The 17,116-nt window shown below is 37.2% G+C and overlaps 1 protein-coding gene across 16 annotated transcripts in view; it reads left to right on the plus strand.

Annotated features, from left to right (window-relative positions):
* Nucleotides 1-17,116, plus strand: part of Cstpp1 (centriolar satellite-associated tubulin polyglutamylase complex regulator 1) — a 220,558-nt gene that overhangs the window by 49,356 nt on the left and 154,086 nt on the right. For 8 of the 16 annotated variants that reach the window (XM_074044760.1, XM_074044797.1, XM_074044769.1 and 5 more), the window contains one exon: nt 5,675-5,777. The exons of 1 other annotated variant lie outside the window; for it this stretch is intronic. In XM_074044760.1, the coding sequence (XP_073900861.1) occupies nt 5,675-5,777 (103 nt within the window). Of the gene's footprint in view, nt 1-5,668; nt 5,778-7,960; nt 8,038-16,976; nt 17,057-17,116 lie in introns of those variants that run through there. 7 more of the 16 variants (XM_074044786.1, XM_074044774.1, XM_074044789.1 and 4 more) reach the window with 3 other exon arrangements.

Here is a 17,116-nt window from a genome sequence, read left to right on the forward strand (position 1 = left end):
GCTTCCCACAAGTTTAAAAGCTATAGTTAAAATGGGTATATGATTATGTGTATTATCATGGGCATAAACTTTTATAGAGCGTTCAAATCTTTGAATATGTTTTGTAGGCATTTTTGGCTGGATGAACAGGACTTTAGATGAGGGGTAATCGTTATTGAGCGCTTAATCTGTGCCAAGCACTATGCTAAGGTTATCACACAGATTATTTTTATTTATTTTTATTTTTTGGTGGTACTGGGGTTTGATCTCAGAGCTTCATGCTTGCAAAACAGTTGCTCTACACCTCTTGTCCATATAGATTTTTTTTTTTAATCCTCACTACAATCTCGGTGGTGGTACTGTTATTGCCTGAATTTAGCAGAAAGGGCAGTGAGATTAGGTAATTTGCATAAAGTCACACAGTCTGTGTCAGAGCTAGAAATCAAATACAGTTGGGCCAGACTCAGGAGCTCATGTTCTTAACTGTCCCAGTGAATTGCTTTGCCATTTTCATCTGTAGAGTCAGTTTGTAGCAACAATAATATATTAATTACTAATGTTACTGTTTGTGTGTATCAGATGTTTTCTTTCTTTTTTAAATTATATCATTTTTACATTTACTCACATGTGTATACATTGTTTGGACCCCCTCCTCAGTCCCCCACTCTCGCCAATGTTTTCTAAAGTAGTAATTTATTATCAGACATATTCTTAGTATCATATCTATTTTAAAGTAAGAGTGACTGTGGTATAAAGAGATTAAGTGATCAGCATTGGGTGAGTGAATAGAACCAAGAATTTTCTTATCCACAGTTAACCTCCACTTGCTCAGTTCATATAAGGATCATGCAGTATTTACTTACATTTCATCTTACTTAAGATTTTTCAGTGTAGCGTGATGAAGATATAAATGCTTATCTCAGATTGCGATGCTATCTGAACATGACATGTGCAACTGGGCGTTAGTATGGATTTCAGGACAATAGAGCCTTTTTGGTTCATGTTGGAAGACCTAATCCTGATCATGTTGTGGAAGTCATGGCAAAGCAGAAGAGGAAAAGCCAGTCTTAAATGCTTTTCCTTTTCCAAGAAGGTAGCTAAGGTACCCAGATATCTTTGCCCTCCAGGGGTGCAGGTGTGCTGTTTTAATTCTTTAATCATTGTCATAAATTAAGGCCTATTCCTTTGCATTTAAAAAATAATTTAAAACAACACTCTTCATGTTTTATTGCCAGGCAAGAGCTTTGAACTTTCTCTCTTATTGAAGTTTGATAAACTGTAAGGATTTTTCCAGGGTTGGGTGGTACACTTAACCACAAAGGGAACATTGGACTGATAAGAGCTGAAGTTGAAGGAAACCACCAAGGAGCAGCAATTAGAAAGAGCTTCCCGCTTGGCAGTTGGTTGGTATGAAGTTCAGACAGACAGGAAGCTTTCCTTACTTCTGCCACACATCTTAGCTCCTTCCCTGCGTCCATAGAATGAAAGAGCACCAGTTTTTCCGTTTCATCTTTGTGAACTGGCTATGGGTGGGGTGAATACTTTGTAGTGGAGTGGTTCTTTGTAAGAAACTTTGAAATTTGGAAACAAGTTCTAACTTCACACAAACGCAGATTGGTATACAGGTACAGACAGGACAGAAATGTACTCACACATGCACACGCACAATTCACGTAGACACAAATGGACCACATCTTTCAGGTGATTTTACTATAAGCTTACACCCCTGCCTTTGTACTCTGGATAAAATACAGAAAATTTTTACTTCCATAACTGATTATAAAGTATTAATATAATAATAAAAGGATGGATTCTTGGTCAGAAAAAACTTGGTTTGAATTTTGGCTTCTGTTGTAATCTTGAGCAAATTATTTTAATTCTATAAGTCTGTTATCCCATTTACAAAATAGAAATATAAAAGTACTATCACGGGATTGTTGTCTAGATTAAGTGAAATAAAGCACATTTTCTGGCACATTGCTTAGTAAGTTGCACAGGAACTCAAAAATGGTAGATTTGTAATATAGTAACTAAATATGTGATTAGCATTAAATAGTTATGGTCCTTTATTTTTCTTTACTTTTTCTTTTTTTAGTGCAAAGTCTGTTTTCAAAAAAAAATTCTTTTCTTTTCTAGAAGGACAAAAGTACTTTGATTTCTAACTTCTCTGAAAACATTTCCTACATAAAAGGCTTTTGTATTGACTTTATTGTCTCGAAAGCTAGGGAGGAGAAGCAACAGGATTTTCTTCTAAGTAGAGCTCTTTCATTTATACCATCAAAAAGAAAAAAAAATTCTATACTAGCCTCAGGTAAGGTAAGTCCTAAAAGGTCATATAGCTCAGGGCATATGGTCATAAGATCAGGGCAAGTGGGTAGAAGAAAGAAAGGAGAATATAAAATTGAAAACTTAACTGATTTTAATGTTACTCTGGCTATTTTTTTCTTCCCAATTTAATGTGTACTTAATTACTATAATGATTGGTGTTTTGAAAATAATTAATGCCAGAAATTGGCGTGTATTATCTCATAGCTTCACTTTCAGTTTTGGCTATTCCTTTCTTCCCTTTTTTTGGTGGGACTGAGGTTTGAACTCAGGGCTTGGCACTTGCAAAGCAGGTACTCTATCTGTTGAGCCACACCTCCAGTTCATTTTGCTCTGGTTATTTTGGAAATGGGGTCTTGGGAACCATTTGCCTAGGCTAGCCATAACTGTGATCCTTCCAATCTCAGCCTTCCAAGTAGCTGGGATTAATAGGCCTAAGCTAGTGGTGCTCCTACCTTCCTTCTTTTCTTCCTTCATTTCCTCTTTTTCTTTTCTTTTTTTTTTTTTTTTTGTGGTACTGGTGTTTGAACTCAGGGCCTACACCTTGAAGCTTCTCTCCAGCCCTTTTTTGTGATGGGTTTTTTCGAATAGGGTCTCTCGAACTATTTGCCTGGGCTGGTTTCAAATTGCAATCCTCCTGATCTCTGCCTCCTGAGTAGCTAGGATTACAAGAGTGAGCCACCAGCACCTGGCCTCCTCTTCCTCTTCTTCATTCTCTTCCTGCTGCTTTTTTTTTTTTTGGAGTGGTGTTGGAGATTGAATCCGGGGTCATGCACATGCCAAGCATATTGCCCTACCACTGAGCTGAACATCAGGCTCCCAGTTTTGGCCATTTCTTAAATAATTTTCCATTTGGATGAACTGCTAAGTTGATGAAGCACTGGTTTTGTTTTCATATCTCTTTGTGTGTAGGGTGGTGTGAGGATTTGCAGTGGCTGACATTTGTTAGCTTTGGGAAATACTCATTTTATAGCTAGAACAAGTCGTGGAATGTAAATCTGTCCCTCTTCTGGACTTCAGGCTAATGCAGACCTGGTGAAACCCTAGCATCACCACAGTCACTATTGTCGAATGAAGGCTTTGTTTGAGTTCAGCTTGGTAGATAGACTTATTTGGCTTATGAACTTCACTAGGCTAATATCCTTTTGGGGCTGGGGATGTAGTTCTTATTGGCAAGAGTACTTGCCTTAGCATGTGCAAGACTCTGGGCTTGATTACTGGTATACACACACATACACACACACACACATATACACATAAAGCAGCCATTTTAAAAATAAATTTTGGGTAATTCCTCCATATTTTCTTGGGGAGCGAAAGTGTGAAAAGGACAAATGTTCACCTTACCAGCACCTTCACGAAAATTGCTTTTTGTCAGGATACTGCTCCAGAAAAATGTATTTTGTTGAATTTTTGGATGGTGAATAGGAACATGAATTGGAAGCTTCTCTGTAAAGTGTGCCAGGATATCATTGTCATACTTAAAGATAAAATCTAGGGAAGGGGAAGAAGCATTTGTTGAGCTCCAGCCTGTGTTGTTTACAAAAGTAAACATCCAATAACTCTTTTCAAGATTCTTTTAAGAAAATATATCCAGCCTGTGCTATATTCTAGCACTGTGGTATTTTTACATGCATTATTTTATTTAATTTTGTTACTGTATACAGTAGCTTAGGTGATTATTATCCACATTTTTCCAAAGAGGAGACAAGCTTGGTGAATTTGCTCAAGGTCACACAGCTAGGAAATGGTAGGACTGAGAATGGAACTTAGGTCTCCCTGAATTCTAAAGCCCAAGTTCTTAACCAGTTATTCTTAAGCTTCAGGGTACATAAGAAGCACCAAAGATACTTGTTTAAAAATTACTGGACTCCAAGCAGAAATTTAAGTCTAAGATGGTGCCAGACTACAAGTCTACGTTTTAATAGGACCCCACACGAGATTCAGATCAAGAAGTTGATTAACTAGATTTCAAGAAATAGACTTAAATTATATGGCTTCCCACACATTATAAAAAAGAAAACAGGTGTAGATTAAATAACTGTCCAAGATTAAGCTATGAAAGACAGAGCAATGATTCAAACCCAGGTCTATCTAACTCTAATACATTATTATAAGCTTATGATTTTAAAATTGATTTTAAAATTATAATTACTAACATATGTTAATTGGTTAATTGTATAAATTAATGGACTTCACTGTGACTTTTTTTATACATACACATATATATTAGAGACTTGGAATGGGGTTAGAAAAAGAGGGGGCACAGAGGGGAGGAGAACAGAGAGTGAACACAATGCGTGTTGTGTACATATATACACACCATATATATGTGGTATGTATACAAATGGTATATGTATGGTACATATATATATAGTGTGTATATATATATATATACACCAGGCATTGATTGTGTTCACTCTCTGTTCTCCTCCCCTCTCCGTGCCCCCCTTCTCCTTCCTTCTGACCCCATTCCAAGTCTCTAATAGTCCTCCTTCTAATTTCAGGTGTTTTGTTTTGTTTTTAGTATCCGTATTATGAGAGCAAACATTCTATTCTTGTTTTTCTGTGTCTGGCTTGTTTTGATAAGCCCATGGTTAATTCACACATTTCCCAATCACAGCAAATGCAGAAAACATATCTAACAAGTTGAACCACCCAGTTTTCAATTTCTTGTTATTTAAAATAACAAGTCAGTAATTTACATATAAAACAGCATTGAAATTTTCAGGGTTCTTAAACTTTTTCAGTGACTTTTTTTTAAACCAAAGAATTGACTTTTTGCCAGGCGCTGGTAGCTCATGCCTATAATCCTAGCTACTCAGGAGGCAAAGATTAGGAGGATCACAGTTCAAAGCTATTCCAGGTAAATAGTTCTTGAGACCCTAGCGCGAAAAAACCCTTCACAAAAAAAGGACTGGTGGAGTGGTTCAATGTATAAGCCCTGAGTTCAAATCCCAGTACCATTAAAAAAAAAAAAAGGTCTGAATTTTTTTCTTTACAATCAGATCATCCATTCCTTGGAATAAGTTTCTGGACATGCAGAAGTGGGAGAGGATGGAAGGAAGTGTAAGGGAAGAGTATAGATGTAACCATAAGTGGACCTAAAGCTCCTCTTCCATCCATCTTCACCACTTAAATGAGGACCGGAGGGTTGATGCTAATGCTAGCAGCCAGTCAGATGGCAGTAGATGATGGCTTTTCCTCCTAATCTGCCTTTTGAGATCATAGGTCACTGAGGCAAGTTTGGTTTGCCTATTCTCTGGGGCAGAGCTATCACCTTGCTTGACTTATTTGGACTGCTACTAGGATTAGAAGAACATTTTTTAAAAATCTCTCTCATTTTCTCTTTCTTGTTGTCTGTTTGCAGCTCAGCGACATGTCCTCACATACATGGAGGATGCAGTGTGCCAGCTGCTAGAGAACAGAGAGGATATTAGCCAGTATGGCATTGCCAGGTTCTTCACTGAATAGTAAGTGCATGAATGCTTGGCTAATAAAGGGAACCAAACGAGGTACTTGGAAGTGGGCAGGGTATATGAAGAATAAAGCAGGACAGTGGTAATTAGGTAGCGCAATGAATACTTAGTTTTGTATGTTGGTTGAGGGCTGTTCAACATGTTTTGAAGCTTGCCTTTTGAGCAGCTAGTCTGTTCGGTGATACATCTCATGAATGATCATGGCTAAAGTAGCTTATAAACTGCTTTTTTTACATCTATTAGATATATTTCATTAGGCCCCTCTTACAATTTTTAACTTTCTCCTTTACTCAAAATACTCATATTTTCTTTCTTTGGTTGGTGATTGTCTAGCAATTCTCATGGTGTTTGGCCGTTTCTGTGCAGTTTTTTGTGTATAGGATAGTGTACTAATCACTTAATAATTTAATAGTATTTTCTAGGGGCAAGTGTTGTGGCTCAAGTGATAGAGTGCTTGCCTAGCAAGTGTGAGGCCCTGAGTTAAATCCCTAGTACCATCAAAAAAAAAAAGAAAAAAAATTCTAGAAGGAAGACATCTTTCACAGATTATATTTTTGAAGGATCATGCTGTATTGTAAAGTATTCGTGGAGTGTGTAAAAGTCAAAGTGATTGCTACTTTTAGAATATCACTGAACTGTTTTTAGGCTAAATTAGATAATCACTTTAACACACCTTAATCCTTCAGCTGTTGTGGTGGTCGACATCTGTGGAATCCCAGCCCTCAGAAGATTGAGACAGGATAGCCTCAACCTTAGGCTAATACAGCAAGACCTTATTTCAAAAATCAGTTAATCATATTAATCTTCATGAAAGTATATGCTAAAGAAATACTGAGTATTTTTGTTGCTAATCTGCCATTACATATGTATAATCATTTGGATTCTCTTTCCTTTTTTTCTGGTTTATTAAGACCATTCTAAAAAAGGAACAGTAATCTCTTATAGGTTTCTTTTTAGGCTGAATCATGAACTAAAGTCCATTTTCCTTGAACATAGAATTTTTCCACCCCATCTGTTAGGCAGAGAGAGGTTCCTTGGAGATCAGACGGCTTTTCTAATGCCTTCAACTTGGATTGCTGTTAAAGGAATAATTGACTCTCCCTAGCTTTTTGGTGAGCTAGAACTCTTGTAAATGAAATCTAGATTTCTTATGGGTTGGAATTTTAAGTTCTTGTGAAAAAGTTTTCTGGTTGGAAAGCTAGTCTCTTCTCCCAGTTTTCTAAAGGATGGTAAAACAGATAAAGGAATTTCATGTTCATGTTTTCATTGTGTGGGTTGAAGCAAATGAGAAGGTCAGGGAATAAAGACTGAGACTGCATAGCCTTGCTTGCTTTTACACAACTGGCAAGCCTAGGGGTCAAGTTTCTAGGCCATTTAATCTCTACCAGTACTCTAGAGGCTTCTTGCCTAGTGAAATATGAGACTTCTGTGGGTAATGCTTCTTTCTGGATTTTTTTTTTCATTTTATTCCCTGCCCCCCATCTCCCTTCTAAGTCTTTTACCATACTGATACCTTGAGGGTGGGCATCATTTCTTCTTTATCTTTGTTTTCCCAGTACTTGGCATGATGCTTATTAGTATATAATAGATTTTAGGTAAATGTTTCTTAGAGCTATAGTTGTATCTACATTTTCAGCTATTGCATACTATCTATTTTATTCTTGATCTTGTTATAATAGTACAGTTTTTTTGTTTTCCCTTATCTGTTGTTGATTTTGGGGGCTGGAAAAGCTCTATATTCTTCTCATTAAGATGCTGTATACCAGTCTAGCACTCCAAAAGTGAACTACACTGGCTTGTGTAACTGATACCGAACTCTAGAGAACCAGTAGTAAGGCTTGTAACTGTTTCAGAATGCTATAGGTAGCTTTTTATCTGCCAATACACTGTTGCAACTTTAAAAAAATAAACAAAAAATACCCCTTAAGCTTGCTTTGCAAGTGGGAAGCCCTGAGTTCAAACAAACCCCAGTCCCACAAAAAAAAAAAATAAAGCAAATTAAGATTTTTTTAGAGCATTGATAGAAATATGGTTGCTAAGTGAGTTGTTTCTTGTTCCCAGGAAACTAAAAATTACATAATGTATGTGAGTGGCACATACTTGATACTTCTATAACTGTAAGACATCGGATTGACCTGATGTAAATTATTTGAAATGTTTTTCTTTTTTTCTGGCAGCACTGGGGCTTGAACTCAGGGCCTCATGCTTGCTAGGCAGGCCCCTTTCTACTTGAGCCACTCCACCAGCCCCTGAGGTAAGTTACTTTTAGAAGTGAAAGGTGAACCAGCATCAAAGCTCTAAAAATATTTTTTTTAAGACTTGAAAGGTATAGCTATCTGACAGGATGGGAAGTAATAGAAGTAGTATTTGGTAGATAAGGAAACCTGAATGATAAAAGCTCCTGATTTTACTTTGATTGTGAATTTGATTTATCTAGTGAAAATCCTTCACTTTCAGGCCTTAGGTTTATATAAATGAGAGAAGCATGATAAAATGAGAATACTACTCCATGAGGAAGAAGAGCTCCTCACTCTTCTAAGTCCTTACTCTGTAATCTGGGCCTCAGTTGCCTAATCTATGAAATGGGTTTAATAAAACCTTATATGCTAAAATTGCATGTTATTGCATGTTATAGTGAGGGGTTTTAATTAAACTCATACTACATTTCCTGCACTATAATTCTTTGAAGTATAGGTATGATTATTACCTCTGTTTTATTGATGAAGAAACTGAGGCTCTTCAATTTAAATGTTAAAAGAGCTTCTTTGGGGGCTGGGCCCCTGGCTTAGTGGCAGAGCACCTGCCTAGCAAGCATGAGGCCCAGAATTCAAACCCTAATACCACAAAAATGGAAAAGAGTTTCGGTCTGGTGGAGGGGCTCAAGTGGTAGAGCGCCTGCCTAGCAAGTGTGAGGCCCTGAGTTCAATCCTCAGTATCACCAAATGAAAATAAAATAAAATAGTTTCAAGTTAGGAATCAAGTATTATCTGCAGTATTCCAAAGTCCACTTTTCTCTACTACCTTCAAGTCACTTTACTGTCAGTGTTGCTGAAGGCCTACTTCAATGATATTTGGAAGTATCTTTAGCTGTAATTTCTACAATTCTTGAATTCTCCATATAAACTATACCCTGCAAGCTTATCACATAGTCTTGTTTGATAAAAAATGACCTCAGTGCATTCTCATTTAAAAGTATAGTATTTGCCTTTTTTGGAAGAAACACATTAGAGCTGTCTCTAAATAACAGGAAGCATGGTTTTTTAAAAACAATATGATCACTGTATGCTTCCATCTCATAGTTTCAGGCTCATGCCTTTTCATACATTCAATGATGGGTGATTTAACTTCAAAACATGATAAAATTACTTTTAGAAATTATTTTTGGAAGTCTTTTCTGCTGATTTTCTTCTCTGGATCAGCTTGTCTCTTACCATTGCAGTCGTGCCTTGGTTGTTTGTGTTTTCAAACAAGTCCTTGATAGTTTGAGCAAATTTGGACAAACTGACTAAGTAGCTCAGCAGGACTGTGTGTATGTCTGTAAGACCATGAGCTCTGCAGATCATATTCCTCTGACACTCTTGAAAAAAAGATCCTAAATCCCACAGGATTTTCTTTTATGTGTAACCTCTACTTCTGAGTGTTGTCCTTCAACCAGGGGAACATGAAAGGAATTAATATTTTGAAGTGCTACTCTAAGAATAGACCCAAGTTGGTGCTGGGTTAGGTTGTCTGAAGAAGTACATTCAGAAAATAAAGTTGGACTACCGGAACCTATGGGACACAGCAAAGGCAGTCCTGACAGGAAAGTTTATAGCCATGAGTGCATATATTAAAAAGACTGAAAGATCCCAAATCAATGACCTAATGATACATCTCAAACTCCTAGAAAAACAAGAACAAGCAAATCCCAAAACAAATAGAAGGAGAGAAATAATAAAACCAAGAGCTGAAATCAATGAAATAGAAACCAAAAAAACCATACAAAGAATTAATGAAACAAAAAGTTGGTTCTTTGAAAACATAAACAAGATTGACAGACCCCTGGCAAACCTGACTAAAATGAGGAGAGAAAAAAACCCAAATTAGTAGAATCAGGAATGCAAAAGGGGAGATAACAACAAACACCATGGAAGTCCAGGAAATCATCAGAGACTACTTCAAGAACCTATATTTAAATAAATTTGAAAATCTTAAAGAAATGGACAGCTTTCTAGATACATATGATCATCCAAAACTGAACCAAGAGTATATTAATCACCTGAATAGATCTATAACACAAAATGAAATTGAAGTAGTAAGCAATAGTCTCCCCAACCACGAATAGCCAAGGCAATACTCAGTCAAAAGAACAATGCAGGGGGTATCACAATACCTGACTTCAAACTATATTACAAAGCAATAACAATAAAAACAGCATGGTACTGGCACAAAAACAGACATGAAGACCAGTGGAACAGAATAGAAGACCCAGATATGAAGCCACACAACTATAACCAACTTGTCTTTGAAAAAGGTGCTAAAAATATACGATGGAGAAATAGCAGCCTCTTCAACAAAAACTGCTGGGAAAACTGGTTAGCAGTCTGTAAAAAACTGAAACTAGATCCATGTATATCACCCTATACCAAGATTAACTCAAAATGGATCAAGGATCTTAATATCAGACCCCAAACTCTAAAGATGATACAGGAAAGAGTAGGAAATACTCTGGAGTTAGTAGGTATAGGTAAGAACATTCTCAATGAAACCCCAGCAGCACAGCAACTAAGAGATAGCATAGATAAATGGGACCTCATAAAGCTAAAAAGCTTCTGTTCATCAAAAGAAATGGTCTCTAAACTGAAGAGAACACCCACAGAGTGGTAGAAAATATTTGCCAACTATACATCAGACAAAGGACTGATAACCAGAATATATAGGGAACTTAAAAAACTAAATTCTCCCAAAACTAATGAACCAATAAAGAAATGGGAAAGTGAACTAAACAGAACTTTCTCAAAAGAAGAAATTCAAATGGCCAAAAAACACATGAAAAAATGCTCACCATCTCTAGCAATAAAGGAAATGCAAATTAAAACCATGCTAAGATTCCACCTCACCCCTGTTAGAATAGCCATCATCAGCAACACCACCAACAACTGGTGTTGGCGAGGATGCGGGGAAAAAGGAGCCCTCTTACACTGTTGGTGGGAATGTAAACTAGTACAACCACTCTGGAAAAAAATTTGGAGGCTACTTAAAAAGCTAGACATCGATCTACCATTTGATCCAGCAATACCACTCTTGGGGATATACCCAAAACACTGTGACACAGGTTACTCCAGAGGCACCTGCACATCCATGTTTATTGCGGCACTATTCACAATAGCCAAGTTATGGAAACAGCCAAGACGCCCCACCACTGACGAATGGATTAAGAAAATGTGGTATCTATACACAATGGAATTTTATGCAGCCATGAAGAAGAACGAAATGTTATCATTCGCTGGTAAATGGATGGAATTGGAGAACATCATTCTGAGTGAGGTTAGCCTGGCCCAAAAGACCAAAAATCGTATGCTCTCCCTCATATGTGAACATTAGATCAAGGGTAAACACAACAAGGGGATTGGACTATGAGCACATGATAAAAGCGAGAGCATATAAGGAAGGGGTGAGGATAGGTAAGACGCTTAAAAAACTAGCTAGCATTTGTTGCCCTCATCGCAGAGAAACTAAAGCAGATACCTTAAAAGCAACTGAGGCCAATAGGAAAAGGGGACCAGGTACTAGAGAAAAGGTTAGAGCAAAAAGAATTAACCTAGAAGGTAACACCCATGCACAGGAAATCAATGTGAGTCAACTCCCTGTATAGCTATCCTTATCTCAACCAGCAAAAACCCTTGTTCCTTCCTATTATGGCTTATACTCTTTCTACAACAAAATTAGAAAAAAGGGCAAAATAGTTTCTGCTGGGTATTGGGGTGGGGGGAGAGGGAGGCGGTGGAGTGGGTAGTAAGGGAGAGGGTGTGGAAGGGGGGAGAAATGAACCAAACCTTGTATGCACATATGAATAATAAAAGAAAAAGGAAAAAATAAATAAATAAATAAGAAAAGAAAGAAAGAAAAAAAAAATAGTCTCCCCAAAAAGAAAAGTCTAGGACCTGATGGATTCTTTGCTGAATTCTATCAGACCTGTAAAAAAGAACTGATACCAACCCTCCTTAAACTGTTCCACGAAATAGAAAGGGAAGGAAACTACCTAACACATTTTATGAAGCCAATATTACACTTATCCCAAAACCAGGCAAAGACACCTCCAAACAGGAGAACTATAGGCCAATCTCCTTAATGAACATTGATGCAAAAATCCTCAATAAAATAATGGCAAACCAAATTCAAAAACACATCAAAAAGATTATTCACCATGACCAAGTTGGCTTCATCCCAGGAACACAGGGGTGGTTCAACATACGAAAATCAATAAACGTAATAAACCATATTAACAGAAGCAAAGACAAAAACCACTTGATCATCTCAATAGATGCAGAAAAAGCCTTTGATAAGATCCAACACCATTTCATGATAAAAGCCCTAAGAAAACTAGGAATAGAAGGAAAGTACCTCAACATTATAAAAGCTATATATGACAAACCCACAGCCAGCATTATACTTAATGGAGAAAAACTGAAACCATTCCCTCTAAAATCAGGAACTAGACAAGGATGCCCACTATCTCTACTCCTACTCAACATAGTACTGGAATTCCTAGCCAGAGCAATTAGGCAAGAAGAAGGAATAAAAGGAATACAAATAGGCAAAGAAACTGTCAAAATATCCCTATTTGCAGATGATATGATCCTATACCTTAAAGACCAAAAAACTCTACTCAAAAACTCCTAGACACCATCAATAGCTATAGCAAGGTAGCAGGATATAAAATCAACATAGAAAAATCATTAGCATTTCTATACACTAATAATGAACAAACTGAGAAAGAATATATGAAAACAATTCCATTTATAATAGCCTCAAAAAAAACCAAATACCTAGGTGTAAACCTAACAAAGGATGTGAACGACCTCTACAAGGAAAACTAAATTTCTGAAGAAAGAGATTGAGGAAGACAATGGAAAGTAGAGAGATCTCCCATGCTCATGGATTGGTAGAATCAACATAGTAAAAATGTCTATACTCCCAAAAGCAATCTACATGTTTAATGCAATTCTCATCAAAATTCCAATGACATGCATTAAAGAGATTGAAAAATCTACCGTTAAATTTATATGGAAACACAAGAGGCCACGAATAGCCAAGGCAATACTCAGTCAAAAGAACAACGCTGGAAGTATCACAATACCTTACTTCAAACTATATTATAAAGCAATAACAATAAAAACAGCATGGTACTGGCACAAAAACAGATGTGAAGACCAGTGGAACAGAATAGAGGACCAGGATATGAAGCCACACAACTATAACCAACTTGTCTTTGACAAAGGTGCTAAAAATATATGATGGGGAAAAAGTAGCCTCTTCAACAAAAACTGTTGGGAAAACTGGTTAGCGGTCTGCAAAAAACTGAAACTAGATCCATGGATATCACCCTATACCAATATTAACTCAAAATGGATCAAGGATCTTAATATCAGACCACAAACTCTAAAGATGATACAGGAAAGAGTAGGAAATACTCTGTAATTAATAGGTATAGGCAAGAACTTTCTCAATGGAACCCCAGCAGCACAGTGACTAAGAGATAGCATAATAAATGGGACCTCATAAAACTAAAAAGCTTCTCATCAAAAGAAAGGGTCTCTAAACTGAAGAGAACACCCACAGAGTGGGAGAAAATATTTGCCAGCTGCACATCAGACAAAGGACTGATAACCAGAATATATAGGGAACTTAAAAAACTAAATTCTCCCAAAATTAATGAACCAATAAAGAAATGGGCAAGTGAACTAAACAGAACTTTCTCAAAAGAAGAAATTCAAATGGCCAAAAAACACATGAAAAAATGCTCACCATCTCTAGCAATAAAGGAAATGCAAATTAAAACCACACTAAGATTCCACCTCACCCCTGTTAGAATAGCCATTATTAGCAACACCATTAACAACAGGTGTTGGCGAGGATGTGGGGAAAAAGGAACCCTCTTACACTGTTGGTGGGAATGTAAACTAGTACACCCACTCTGGAAAAAAATTTGGAGGCTACTTAAAAATCTAAAGATTGATCTACCGTATGATCCAGCAATACCACTCTTGGGGATATACCCAAAAGACTGTGACACAGGTTACTCCAGAGGCACCTGCACACCCATGTTTATTGCAGCACTATTCACAATAGCCAAGTTATGGAAACAGCCAAGATGCCCCACCACTGAAGAATGGATTAAGAAAACGTGGTATCTATACACAATGGAATTTTAGGCAGCCATGAGGAAGAACGAAATGTTGTCATTCGCAGGTAAATGGATGGAATTGGAGAACATTATTCTGAGTGAGGTTAGCCTGGCCCAAAAGACCAAAAATTGTATGTTCTCCCTCATATGCGGACATTAGATCAAGAGCAAACACAACAAGGGGATTGGACTATGAGCACATGATAAAAGTGAGAGCACACAAGGGAGGTATGAGGATAGGTAAAACACCTAAAAAACTAGCTAGCATTTGTTGCCCTCATCGCAGAGAAACTAAAGCAGATACCTTAAAAGCAACTGAGGCCAATAGGAGAAGGGTCCAGGAACTAGAGAAAAGGTTAGATCAAGAAGAATTAACTTAGAAGGTAACACACATGCACAGGAAATCAATGTGAGTCAATTCCCTGTATAGCTATCCTTATCTCAACTAGCAAAAACCCTTGGTCCTTCCTATTATTGCTTATACTCTCTCTGGCAAAATAGTTTCTGCCAGGTAGCTAGGGTTAAGGGTGGGGTAAGGGAGGGGGCAGAGGTAACGGGGTAGAAATGACCTAAACATTGTATGCACATATGAATAAAATAAAAATTAAAAAAATAATAATAAGGTTGGAGCAACTGTTACTTAAGAGACCACAGCAGAGTGTGACCAGCTTCTTGTGGTAAGGATAAAATGAGAAATGTGGCTTTTTAAGACTTTGGAAAATAATGATGAGAGAAAAACAGGCTGAAATCTGAGAATTCCTATCAGAATTGGGAAGTATTCTTTACAGGCTAAATTGATAGTTACAACCCTGTGGCATTGGCCTCAACATACTAATATAGAGAAGAGTGACTCTCTGTGGTCTTCATCATTGGGTCTAGGAGGGCTTTCTTATGATCAAGTGTCTTGTTTTTGTTTTCGTTTTAATGATGATTTTAGTTTCTTGGTGAAATTTTGATGATGACTGTTTTTGTTGTAGGGAAAAGAAGTACATAGATTACCTTCATTGACAAAGGTATATTTTAAGAATGAAAACATACACCAGCATTCATTCACTAATTATTTTCCCGACCTATCATGTGCTTCTGTGTACTAGGCAATGGAAATATATCAGGGAACAAGACAAATAAGGAACCTATTCCCGTGGACTTAGTGTTTTAATGAAAGAGATAGTCAATAAACAAGCTTACTGATGATGACACTAAGAGCTGTAGTTAATAAACACTATGTGTTAGGTACCATTCTAAGCTTGTAGCATCATTTAATCTTCACAAAGTTATGAGTCAAGGCATTAATATTATCCTCATTTTATACATTTGGAAATTCAGGCACATAAAAGTCCCATTTTCAGCATTATACAGCAGATAGCTGTTAACGATAACTAACAGGGAAATAATCAGGGCAGTGTGGCTCATGGGAGGGAAGGTCTGTTGGAGGAGGTGGCATCTGAGGACTCATCTCAGCAGAGTCAGTAATTTAGCTCCCAAGGTGGCTCATCTTCTCTTTGTCCACTCTGACTGCCAGGTCTGTCTGTATCCAGAAAAGATCATCTGACTGATTTTATTTCTGCTGCCCAGAACGGAGTCCCCTTAACAGTCAGTATTCATAGAAAGCTACTTTATGGGTATTTGGCTTCCCTCATTCCTTGCTCAGATTGGATAAGTGAAAGTAAAACTAGTCAGAAAAATTAGTTGTTTTATCTGCCATATAGTGTAAGTATAGAGATGAAAGCTTTGTCAGTTTTTAGAAAAGGAACATTAATTTCATTTTGAAGCACGGTAATTATTAGAATTCAATTAGGAAGTTGAATATTTTTTTGTATATTATTGTAGTTGAATATTTTTTTGTATATTATTGTAGTAAAAAGTTTCAGCATCAAATTCCTTTTTTATTGTTTTGATTAGAAACATGATATGTGAACTTCGTTAATTCACTCTTAGAGGAAAAAATGGAGATCTTAATAGTGGGATCTAGGATTTGAACTCAGGTCTTCACACTTACAAAACAGGCACCCTACTGCTTGAGCCATACCTCCAGTCCCTTTTGCTTAGGTTATTTTGGAGATGGGGTCTCTCGAACTATTTGCCCAAGCTGGCCTCAACCCACGATCCTCCTGATCTCAGCCTCCCAAGTAGCTATGATTACAGATGTGAGCCACCAATGCCTAACCTGTATATTCTCAAAACACTTAAAATATAATTCTAGGCCTTGAGATGTAGCTCAGTGGTTGAGCACTTACCTAGCATGTGCAAGACACTGGGTTCAATTCCCAGCACTGAAGAAAAAAAAAAAAAAACCTAATGAAAACAATCTATGATTGTAAAATATGGATTGTTTCCTCTTTTATAAAACAGGTATTCCAAGCCCTGTGAAAGACTGACCTGCTTTTTCCCTATATAATATAGAGCAATCAGAGAGTAAACTTTTGGTTCTAAAGCTGGCAGGTATTTTAGGATTATCCACCATTTACCATTCAAGTAATGTTGTTTGGGTGCTTCTTATGTCATAGTAATGGAGGAGCACAGAATTGGGCAACAAGAAGCACATCAGAACAAACCAGAGATAGACTTACAGTTTCTCTGTGCCATTTCTGCTACGTTTTTCCCTACTCATTGTTCAATTTAGTCAAAATGTGGTGCGGTGAAGTAAATGGTGACTAATCCTATTATAGGCTTCTTCAAAAGGGGTAGTGCTTCTCCCTGAAGCCAGCTCCCTCCTTCCTTTTTTCCATAGTTCATGCTTAGCTAGAGTTAACGCATTGTAACAGAAAATTACCCTTTTCTTATTGTCAGCATCTGGATTCTCATAGGTTCAGAGAATTGCCAGGAAAAGATTTTGTCTTCAGTTAAAGCAACACTGTCCTCACTGTTACTGGCCCAAACATTTCTGGTAAGTCATCATTGTGAAATCTGTACAGGATTCTGGTTATTTTTTATATCAGCAGAGGTA

Source organism: Castor canadensis, chromosome 1, assembly GCF_047511655.1.
Source record: "Castor canadensis chromosome 1, mCasCan1.hap1v2, whole genome shotgun sequence".
In the NCBI taxonomy this organism is placed as follows: Eukaryota; Metazoa; Chordata; class Mammalia; order Rodentia; family Castoridae; genus Castor; species Castor canadensis.